Raw genomic sequence first — 12,168 nt, 5'->3', positions numbered from 1 at the left:
TCACTGTTGGTCTGCTTCATTTATTTTGTTGGATTACCATGATTGATTAAGATAGACAAAGACCTTGAACAAATCCTAAACACTCAAGTGTCAAAATCTCCCCTTTCTCTTTGGCTGATGGCTGTACGTCAGATCAGAATGAAAGCTTTAAGAGAATGATGGACTAGCAGAAGAAACATCTGTAGATGATCAAATACAGGCAGATAAGCACAGAGACAGTAATGTAACACAGATGAAGTGACATTAACTGTTATTAAGATGGCATTATGGATTTTTTATGGATGGCAGTATGGATTTTAGTGTCTTGTCAGGAAGACTTTTTCAAGGAGACAGTGAAGAAATCATTTCCTGTGTGTTGAGACGATAGCTGCCATAAACAATGTATTGGTGTCACTCCAAAATCAATTCTACAGATAACAGTGTTTATTTCACTTTGCAAATGTAACATCCCAAACATGCAGTGGATGTTTGACTATGACAGCAGATAGTATATCAAAACTATTACAATTTGCACATGTTTTCTCTACAGCAGTGTGGTATAAAGTTCAGCCTTTTGGTATTTGAACATGGCAGAGTTTTTGGCTTTAATTCCAGAGTGCTCTGGAACGTGGTCATTTTTACCTTTAAAGGTCTTCTGCATTGTACACATCTCTATTGGGCGTGTATAGAATTATTTCCCACATTTTCCAGTTGTATAGAAAGTATTACAAGAGAGTTTCAAAAGGGTTCAACACCTTCAGATTTGACCTGAAAGTCGTCATTCAGGAGTACTGAGCCAAAACAAAACGGTCCAAAAGCCTTTCAGACACCACATATTCATCCTGTTTAGGCTGCTGACATTATGGTTGGCATGGCAACCACGAGGCGAAGATGACTGAGATAGATTAAATGAGTTATCTCCGTCACGCCTTGCTTCTGTATTAAATGATACATCACTGTCTTGCCTGGAGACAGAGAAAATAACCCGGGCATGTTGTGATCAGATAAAGCAGAGCTAGACGACACTGTACACTATTTCAAAACTGTCTGAGTAAGCCCAGAGTATATCAACGTCATGATATTCCCCTTCAAGCACAAGGGGTCCAGCATAATTGTGAGTCATACAATGTTGAATTATTAGCTGGGCGAGACAATTCAGTGTTTGTGGGAAGTTTTAATCAAATGTACTGAGATATTCACTCTGTAGTTACGTGACAAAAACACACCTTTTGAATTAAATCCTGAGAATCTGAGAGTACAGTGTCGTATATTATTAAAATCCAAATAGGGAGGGAAAAATGTAATTTCCCTAAGAAAACACAGAAAGAGTTCAACTTATGAAACCTGACAGGTTTTGTGATTTATGTGAGAAATTGTAGGATTACACTGTGTGATTATAAGGATCCTAACAGGCATAATAATATGACAAGAACACAGAGATAATCATTTTCATTGAACACGCTTTGACACAAACTGGATCAATTAAACTAGATTACATGTTCATGCACAGTAATGATTTGAAGACCTTTTATCCTGCTCTGTTAGGTCTGAGATAGCTTCAATCTAAGAGCCTCCTTCAAACTCCCAAAAGAACTGAAGTAGCTATCAGAAATATGAAGAAGATTGTGGGACTGAATGAGTATAATCACACTTTGTTTTTAAGGGTAAAGTAGATGTCAAGTAGGAAACAAGCTTTCCCCAGCCACCATGACTCATGCAAAATCATACAGGCATGATCAGACCTGAACTTTTCTGGAAGTGATCTTTCAGCATCACCTCTGATGATAAGATAAATAAACAGAAGTGATGCTGCTAGTGTGAGTTTAAGATTACTGTGAAAGCACAGCAAAACTGCGGTGGATATTTCCATTGACAAAAAAAATCACACCCAATTTCACAACTATTGAAGACACAACAGAGTCGAAAGCGGATGAGACACCAGTACACCACTGTAATCAGTTATAATGGTGCTCCGGTTTCATCATCTTTTATTTCTGGATCAGCTTGATTTGAAATGTGTGCGTGTCCATTTCTAACAAATAAAGCAGTTTTGCTGTTTGAAATGGAACACGTTCATAACTAGTGACATCCCATTCTACAGATGAACTGCGGGCTAATACAAAACAAGATATTTCACATTTTGATATTATCAATAACAACATATCTTATACATTTTAAAAGTTTGAATCTATGTTAACCAGCTCATTTAGCCAATTATTTAAAAAAAAATACAGATAACTGCATGACAGTGAGTTTAATTAATCTGAAGAAAACAATCGTGTGTAGCGTTTATGTTTCTTCAACATACATTTCTGCACACATGTAAAGACACCAGGTTTCAGCAGCACAGGGAGATGCCATCATTGTTTCCCTCAACATGCACATTCTCCCGTTGTCCTTCTCCCTCTCACACACAGAAACAGGAAAATAAGAGCATGTAATGAACTCCTGTGGTTTTATAGGTTTTCTCAAAACCAGCATGACTCACACCTTAAATTCCACCACCATTTCTCTTCCAACTTTCCTCTGGTCAGCTTACCTCTCTCTACTCCTGATTCTACTCCTATTTTCTCTTCTCAAACTGCTCTCTTTTTTTATGTATTAATCTTCTCCTCCTGACCTCTCTCACCTCCATATTGTGTCCTGATTTCACTTTTCCTACTTTGGCTCCAACATGCACTGGCCTCTGCATCCTGCAGCTCTACTCATCACTTTGACACATGTTTAGTGTGTATGTGGTTTTATGCTTTTATGGGCTGCAAAGCCAGGGTGGAAAAAAAGCATGTGACCTGCGTTGAGCGCTAATCTGACAGAATTAAGAACATATATTTTTAATTGGCTGTTATGGGTTGTCGTTGGAAAAAAAGAAAAACCTCAGCCAGTGCCTTGGAAACCAAGTCAATATTGACCATGTTAACTGTGGTCCCTGGCTATTAATAGAGGAAAGTTATGCCATATAAGGTCATACAGTTTGGTTTACATTCGTTCTGGCTGGCTTTTATATCATAATATCAATTATAGGTCTCTCCTGCCAAATATGCAGCTCTCAGCTTCTACAACAGTTTTTCTAGATGGTGGACCAACATGAGTGTGTGTGTATGGATGTGTGCATGTGTGTGTTTACACAGTGGGCAGCTGCCAGGAGCTCCAGATTTCCATAGAACAGAGAGAGAGAGAGAAAGTAGAGAGAGAGAGAGAGAATGGAAGAAATGAAAAATGCTTGTAGAACTCTTGCAGCTCCTTACACTCCTGGTTTAAGCTTGGGATGCTCCTGCTCCTCAGATCGTGTTATCCTGATAGTGAGGTCTATGTGATGTGAAGGACTTTAGCCTGTAGCATCGTGGGGATTTTTTGTTCAGCAGCAGAGCAGGTTTTAGTCACCCTGCCAGCAGGAGTCAGTTTTATCGTTTAAGGCATTGCTGTTGTTTTTTGGAGCTACTCACATTGACCTTCAGTTGTGTATCAATGCTGGGTACCAGCCGTCTGTCATCTTTTAGAGGCCATGTCTTTTTCTAGAAGAGCTGGATTTGATATGTGCTCTGTTGCTTTTCCAGTGGCCTGTTACTAAGGTAAAGTATTGTCTTCTCAGGCGATCTCATTTTACAGTTCTACCAAATGATAGATTGATTAGTTTACTTTACCTTTGTTTATGTGTAACAGTATGCAATGTTCAGTGCACGCTACCATACCAGTGCTCAAATGAAGGATGTCTGGAGCGGCTATTTTGTATTTAAAGGGTGTGCTCCACTGGGAGAACTTTTTTTTCCACGTTCTTCTTATCTTATCTTATCTTTAATCGTAATCCATCCAAATTAATACTCACAGTCATACGCATTAAAGAGCTTTGGCCCCTTTGTAGTTGTTTTCCAAGTTCAGGCTAGCTACAAAGAGATGCCTTATGAATTAATTTCCGTGCAACAGATGAAGCACGAAATCCACAGCCTTAATTTTCCTGCAAAACACATTTCAAAAGTAAAACTAAAGCTACAATCAGGCTTGAGTTTGATCTCCCAAATTACAAGTCGTTTTCCTACGGTGGTGGTTGAGCATAACAACGTAAATTCTGTATTTTGATTGGATTTTGTTAAACCGATTTCTCTTCTGAAGACATGTTTACACATTTACGTCAGCCGTACATTAGCGTGGACGTATAGAAACATGTTTCCTTTGCTTGTCCGGTCCTTTTCTCAGTGCACTTGAACACTGGTTCTCTCATCCTACTGCTCATCAGTAACAGTTGTATCCGACAGCATTCAGGTGAGACAAACACGAGAGTACCAAGGGGTGTTGCTGAAAAGTCTTGAGATTGAGCAGTCAGCCTCAGCCTGAGTAAATAAACATACCAGGCTGTGTTATTCCAGGTGGTGTTCTGGTGGTCGAGGTGGGGGCGGAGACAGCGAGTCAGTGTAGATGCTGCTAGTTGCTGCTGATGTTATCGTCATCACACGTATTCAAACATGATGTAATTTACTGTAAGGCGAGCTTTGACGATTTATTCATGACTGGTTACAATCAGAGTTGATGTCTAATAACTGTGCTCATGTGGACAGTGAATAAAAAAGGGACTATGTTACAATACCTTGATGCTGTTAAACACAGGGAAACAGCATTTACAAGCAGCTTGAGACGCTCGGGTTATTTTCGCACATACCATTATATGATTTAGTGTCGTCTGTATTTGTTTGTTTAACTCGTGGGATTAATAAAGTCCAGCACAAAAACTAAAACCTCTCCTGCAGTCAGAAACTTGTGTCAGAAATGAGAAACACATTTAAAATATTTGTCTCACAGGGCTGATGGAGACAGAAAAAACAAAGTAAGCCAAAATAAAAGTGAAGTGAAAAAAACTGGGAAAGGACGGAGATTTCAAAATGATATCTATGAATGTAATTTCAAAATGTATAGATTAGATTAAATATTATCGAACAGGGCTCATCCAACAATAACACAACTTATACGTGCCAATATTTGACTTGAAAAGTAAATCAAATAAATTGTGAAAATACATGAAAATACAAACACAGAAGGAAAAGACTTTAACATGTAGAATAATAGTGTAAAATAGCATACACAATTTAAGTTCATTTTCATATATTTTATTAATAAAGCTGAATAAATATTATTTATTGAAAATAATATAAATGTATACATAATATTAAATATATATATTATAACAATATATTTTAAACAATATTCAGAAGTGATTATACATTCTTGATTATGTTGATTTCAGTATGATTGTATATATGTGTTTGATTGTGTTGTGATGCAAAAGAAAGACAAGACCTGACATGAGACTGACTTTGACAGCTGCAAGGACACAATCCTTCTCACACACAAACATAAACACACACACACACACACACACACACACACACACACACGTACGTACGCAAACACAGCAGGAGACAACAGAACATGTGGGTGGGTGGGTGGGTGGGATGGGGGGTTATCATGTTACCAGAAATAGCTCTTACCCTTGTTTAGCAAAGGAGACAGAAAGAGTGTGTGACTGGGTTCAGAGTGTGTCCAGTGTTTGTGTGTGTTGGATTGATCATTAGTGGAGCTGTCCTCTCCTCAGCAGCATTGTCTTCCTCTTGGGGATTCTGGGTTCAGTTTAGCTGCGGTTTTCCCAGGAAGCAGGTCAGTACGGTTAAATTCAGTGTTGTATCTTTGGCTGCATCACACAGGAACAATATTGGGTGGGCGGGTGACGCTCTTTGGCCTTCAAGTGATTGAATTTGTTCTCAAGCAACATTAACCTCAAAGAATTGTGTCAATATACAAGAAAAGCGTACAGGTTTACAGGTTTAACAAGCTTTATTGATATTGTTACTTAGCGTAACTGTTTTTATCTTATTATTTATGGAGTATTATTGGGAGTTCCTCGAGCATCCTGGGATGAACCACAACTTGAGGGAAAGACTGAGCGAGAAGTCATTTCCTAACAGAATGGAATCTGTTTTTCTAATGACTTTAGTTTGTGCTCTGGTGCTCTGTACACACACTGTGAGGAATGCTTTGTATGCATGAGAGTGTTTGGTTGTTTAGCACACAGTAATGAAGCTCTTGATATACACAATGATAAGTGTGTGTTTGTTTGTTTGTTTGTTTGTGTGTGGAGTTATCAGTGAGTTATTTAATAAGTCCAGCAAAAGGGGGAAAACCACTTAAGCTGACAGTTTCTTATTAAAAATAAAAGTCTATTGAGGGAAACCCTGTAGTGTACCGTGTTCATAACTTATGAGTAGACATGATTTCCTGCTATGGTTTCATTTCAGTCATGATTATACTTGGCCAAACAGTGTAGCCAGAAATGTTGCACCATCATATATTTGCATCTATTTAAATATGAATGGTCACCACTCATAGACACAATAGCAATAGAAGGAAAGAGCATGGATTGGTGCAAAATAGAATTATTAGAAAGCGTCTTTGAGAGTGAGTTGACAGTTCGATAGAAGCATATAGAAATAGCAGCATACTGTTTGTGTTATGTTGTGTTGTTTTCTTCCTTATTTGCAGCACTATTTTAGAGGAGGAGAAACTCCAGCAGAAGGAGAGGAACAGGATGGAGATGAGGAGACAGGTCACTGTTTCCTGGGACTCTGGAGGTTCTGAGGAAGCACCGCCCAAAGTAAGGACCTCAAATACAGTAACTCGTGTTTTGTCTGGTCTGTCTGTCTGTTCTGTCTGTCTGTCTGTCTGTCTGTCTGTCTGTGTCTGCTTGTATGAGTTCAGCAGGTGTTGTGATAATCTGTCGTGCTTGTGCTGTTTGCAGAGAGACACACTGATGATTGCATGTCCCATGGTCCCTTTAGTAAAGGATTAATGTCTCTCTGTTTTGCCCTAATGTGGAGTTAATGACATTTTAGTCTCATTATGAGGCATTAAAATGTAATAACTTGTATATCAGTTAATATGATGTTTTCTCCATTTGTACAAGCTTGGCTTTTTAAACACACAAGATCCCTTCATGCTCATTGTCTGTGTGCTGTTTTTGACTGGAAATTCAAGGTTAAGAATGACAAATGTGAAGGGTTTAAGTTATTAGATGTAGCTCAGGACATTTTCATTTGACACACAAGAAAATAATCTTCAGAAGTGAAAGATTACAGAATAAGCTTTTGTATGAGTAATAAAATGATCCTTCTGGCCATCCGAAATGCAATTTAATTTTTTAAGTCTGTGGGCTTTTTTCGTGTAATATGTCATTATAATAATCACCTCCTGGTGGCAATTAAGGGATGATTATATAGAAGAATAGATTTGAGCGAAGGAGACTATTTTATTATGTGAACACATTTATTCATTTAAAATAAGTTTAAAATACTTGATTTCTCGCCTTTGCCACTCCATTAAACCATCCCCCACTCCTGCCTCCTCTTGTTCTTTTCCACCTCACAGTTTGTTGCCCCAGCTGCTGGCTGCCTCACCCTCACTCACTGCCCCCCGTGCCCCTGCTGTTAGCATCTTTTAACTGCGTTTTTTGGTTACAACTAAAGCCATATGTTTTGAACAGTGTAGTATTTGAGAGACAAGAGATTCTTCTTAAGCCTTAAATCTTTCTGTTATCTTTCCCACATTAAAAAAGCTATATAAAATGTGGTTGTATGAATTATTGAATATTGCAGTTGTTTTCATTTGTTGACAAGAGAAATGAATTAAACGTCTTGTTATGTTCGTGCTTCAGAGGCACGGTCACTGTATGGCTTTGGTTACAGTATTGCTTATCAGTGCTCCAGCTCATCCCTGTCTCTCTCACCTCTCTACTACACGTCTCTGTCTTCTGTGCTATCTTTTCTCCCCCATATGTCCCTCCTCTACCTTTGTTTCTCTGTTTGCAGCCCAGCCGTCGTCCCTCCCTGCAGCCTACCATCAGTCTGGATTGTCTGTCTGCTCCTTCTCCTCTCCATCACTGCCATCCAAACCAGCGCTTTGCCTCCCAGCTTTCCCTCTGCCTTGGAAACCCTCATCCTCCTTCTCCCTGCACCTCCTCTCATCTCCCTACTTATTCACCCTACTCATCCTCGCTGCAGTTTCCCCATCACTTTTACTCTATTCCCCGTCCTCATCCACTTCCTTCTCAAAACAGCGCTAACTACAGTTACTCTTTATCTCAGCACAACACCAAGTTAAATCCTGAATCAACACCTCATCACAGATCATTGCTTCACAGCTTCTATTCTCCACCTCAAACCAGTTCAGACAGCCTATCCAATGGCAGCTGCCCTCACCAGACAAGTCCAACGTCCTACAACTTAAACTCAAATCCCTGGAACTTGTCCCCACTCCTCTCCCACTCTAGTCCTAACCATAGCTCTCTCCCTAGCAACATGTCGAATGTCTGTCCCCACACCCTCCAAAACCTTCAGCCAAAGTCAAATTCCAACCCTAAAACCCTGCTGTCACCCAGCTTTTATCCTGGCTGCCAAACTGATCCTAGTACCCTCCTTCAACCTGACTCTGACCTGCAGCACTGGCGTCTTGCTGTGCAGACATGTGGGAAGCAGTCACTGGTCTCTCCTACCCCGCTTTCACCCACAAAACATGTCCTCTCCGAACCCTCTGCCTGTTCTCTTTCCTCCACCAACCCTCATCCACCTCTTCCCGCCCCTTGCTCTCAAAGACCCTTAAAGGCAGGTGCTGTTCTGTTAAACTGCACTAACACTTTTTTCCTCCAACAAACATTAAGCATTTGTGAGTGCAGTGTTTGCTCGCTCCGGTGACTGTAAAGTGGCATGTTTCTGCTTCACCTGCTGGTGTGTGTTATCTTAATTGAATGTCGAACATGCTGTTGAATGTCCTGTGTCGGGATTGAATGTATTTACAGAGGTTTGTGTTTACTTCAGGCATTGTGTTGATGTGACCTGGCTTATTGCACCCTATTTCCAGCCTGTTCTGGATGCCTGTCATAAATCCTTAACCCACGGGCTTACAGTTTAACCCGTCCAACACACTTGATGCTTTACAATGATTCATGGATAAGCCAGAAAATGTATTCAAGGATAATTGACAACACAAAAATCTGATATTCATGTTTTAAATGTGAAACAAAATTAAGTTGGGTATTAAAAACGTCTTTTTTTACACTGAATGGAACCAAAAGTTCAGAACTTATACTACTGGAGCTTGTAGGAAAGTGTGAAGCCCAGGATTAGGATAGTTGTGATGATTAAAGAGCTAGCTGAAAAGTCTTTCTCTACATAAGCCTGTTTACATACAGAGGTGGCTCGCTCACCTTGACCAAGCTGTCAATACTACAACTCATGAGCCTGTTTTGGTAGGTGACCCTGCTTTTCCAAAGAATGTTTAGCCCTTCTCTTGACTCATATTTACCCCCTACCCTCCCTGAATCATTCAATATTAAAATATGCTAAAATAGCTAACTTTACTCTTCAATTAGAATATACTGTAACAGTCAGAGCTGCGTTTGGCACCATTTAGAAATGAGTGATGAACATGACAGAAATACTGTCTACCCTCAGTCAGCCTTCTTTTCAGACTTGAGTTTAAAAACTCTGCAGAAGAGAGAATTCCGTCCTGTTATAAGTATTAGAGAGACATTCCTGATGCAGAGCTATGCTAGACATGTTTGTGTGGGAGTGTATGATTTGTGCCCCCCAGTGTTACAGTACATTAGAAAGGAAATCTTAACACTGTGCTGGATAACATTCCCAAAATTCCTCATGGCTTCAAGCTTTTTCTATACAAGCTAATAACGGGTACGTGTGCCTCACAACAGCAGGTTCACTAATGAGAATTCTGATTTCATTGTGTACAAAATGTGCGTCCCTGAAGTTGTTTCGTTTGCATAGTTAGCGTTGCATTGCTTCATATATATTCTGTAAGTGGTTCTTAGCTGTTAAAGAAATAGATTAAAATGAACGCTGATGCATTTATATGTTGGCAAAAGCAAACCTAACAAAGTATGAGTACATACAGTATGTTAAGGAAAAGGTCAGCAAAGCCACAATTTGTACTGCTTTGCCAAGGAGCTACCAAATCAAGACAAAAATAAAAGTTCAATACGGTATCTTAAAATGTCTGTGTAGGTTCTCACTCATCCGGGTCATGGTAAATTTGAAGCTTGATCCAAAGGCAATTGGACCGGTTGAAGGTCTTGAAGACGTTTCACCTCTCCTCCGAGAGGCTTCTTAAGTTCTAAACTATGTGGTGGACGGAGCTAGAAATGTAAGCCTCTGTGGATCGTATATATCGATTACTCACATGAGAGTCGTTATCTGAGTCGTTAATAGTTTCGCCTAGATTCGTTACCAGTGGTGTAGTACAGGGTAGACACATGTATACAGAGTATACCCACTTGTTTTTGAGTCTCCATAGAGTATTCCCACTTCTAAATCTCTTTTGATTCACACCATTGATTGATTGATAATATTTAGTAGTTTGCAGCATTTTTTTTCCCTGATGGTGAAGGGATGACCTTCCTACTCTGTCTCTTATTGACCAGTATACTAAGTCAATGTGCATGAGTAGTCTCACATGTCACTGTTTATAGCAGAGGCTGTTTATCCTCTGCTGGACGGGTCACCTAAAAAAAACCTTTGGGGATAAAATTAAGAGTATACCCACTTCTTCAGCCACCATTACATCACTGGTCGTTACCAAAGTAGCCTCCTCTTCCTACACACTTTTGGCTTGAGGAAATTTTGTGAAATCTTGGACTACTTTATAATCAGATGCAAAACACCTCATTAACGAAGGTTGAATGAACAGTTTTGCGATTTTTCCACGGAGGGAGATTTAATACAGCAGATCAGCCATAGGGCTTGTGGCATGCAGATGGCACTCGTGTCATAATTGTTTTCTATTTTCATTGCCAGTAGATGGCACACATCAGCATACCGGCAGATATAAACTGCTACTTTTACTTGTTTTACCTTCAAGAGGTGAGTGAGGACTAAGAATCTTGCATAGCTCCCCTTTTGAATGAGAAAGGCTGGGCCTGGATTTGTATTGTCAATTCAGATTTTCATAAGAAAATGCTCCACATAGTAATGAGCCTTTTCTTTTCCTATTTCACTTCATGAACCTCACCCTGCAGTCTGTCTGTCTGTCTCCCCTGTGTTTATCTTGCTATTTTCACACTGGGTATTCCCAGGAAACCTCCTGCGACATAGATTGACTATGGCAGCGCTGAGAATCTGTTTGGGGCAGATTTTAAACTTCAGATTTGTTATTTTTCTGTGCCAGCATGTTCACACCATGCTGTATGTTTCCCTGTCTGAGTTTTCAAGCTGTTTGTCTCGTCCTCAGTTTCTGTGTCTTGTCTGCTTCTCTTTCCTCCTTCCTACTTTCGTTTTTCTTTCCTGTCTTTGCTGTCTCTTTCCCTCCCTGTGTGTCTCTGCATCTGTTTTGCTGTCGGAGGTGTGGTCCAGAGAAAGCTACTATGAAAGACTGTGGAAGGTAGTGGTTACAAAAACATCATGCAAGACATTAGCTCTATGTCGGAGAGGTTAAATCCATTTAGAAAAAACGGTTCCCTTTTTTATTCCGAGAGGGGAAACTGTTCATCAACTTTCAACAGCTTCATCACAACAAAGATCCTAAAAAGCAAGAAAGGAAACAAGGCTGTGGGTTTACTAAGCACTTCTCTTTTTGGCTCCTGGAGCCATGAATAGAAAAGGATAAATGATGATCCTTCAGAAAGGTTGGATTAACAAGTCTTATTTCTCAGGAAAACTCTCTGTGTAATACAGTTTTAACATTAAATGTTAGACAGAAGTCTTCCAGCTGCCGCTTGTCCCTATTTGAAACCAGAAAAAAAGGGCATGCTTCAAAGAGAGGTGTTACGTGAACATGCAGCCACAACACTTTGTTTACACGCCTGCATTACATCTAACCAGAGATTCTAAAAGCCCCTGACTATAACTGATTTCATAGCGTTAACCAATGGATGTCTGTGTTTGTATTACAGTTCAAACTAACAGCTTGCTGGACTTGCCGCCCAGTGGGGTGCCCCCTGTTTTGATTGAAAGCTAACCTTGCCACACAAACAGCTCCTGGGAGTTTGTGTGTTGATTGTCTGAATGACTTGGTGTCCTGTCTTCTAATGTTCTGTTTAGGGAAAACATTATTAGCAAGCATTGTAACTGTGTTTTCTATTTTCCCTCCCTGTAACTCTATCATTGAACTTCTCTTCATCTCTCTCTTTTCTCTCTTTTATTT

General features: G+C 39.8%; 2 protein-coding genes across 14 annotated transcripts in view; both read left to right on the top strand.

Annotated features, from left to right (window-relative positions):
- Positions 1 to 12,168, top strand: part of LOC109984412 (focal adhesion kinase 1) — a 57,070-nt gene that overhangs the window by 33,674 nt on the left and 11,228 nt on the right. For all 13 annotated transcript variants that reach the window (XM_065957522.1, XM_065957514.1, XM_065957519.1 and 10 more), the window contains one exon: positions 6,505 to 6,616. In XM_065957522.1, the coding sequence (XP_065813594.1) occupies positions 6,505 to 6,616 (112 nt within the window). The remainder of the gene's footprint in view (positions 1 to 6,504; positions 6,617 to 12,168) is intronic.
- On the top strand, positions 7,004 to 12,167 carry LOC136179763 (integrator complex subunit 3 homolog). The gene is made up of 2 exons (XM_065957484.1): positions 7,004 to 7,012; positions 7,614 to 12,167. The coding sequence occupies exons 1-2, from the start codon at positions 7,004 to 7,006 to the stop codon at positions 8,706 to 8,708; spliced, it is 1,104 nt and encodes a 367-aa protein (XP_065813556.1). The 3' UTR covers positions 8,709 to 12,167.

Source organism: Labrus bergylta, chromosome 8 (assembly GCF_963930695.1).
Source record: "Labrus bergylta chromosome 8, fLabBer1.1, whole genome shotgun sequence".
Classification (NCBI taxonomy): domain Eukaryota; kingdom Metazoa; phylum Chordata; class Actinopteri; order Labriformes; family Labridae; genus Labrus; species Labrus bergylta.
The sequence above is the reverse complement of the archived record's forward strand: the minus strand, read 5'-3'. Positions and strand labels throughout refer to the sequence as shown.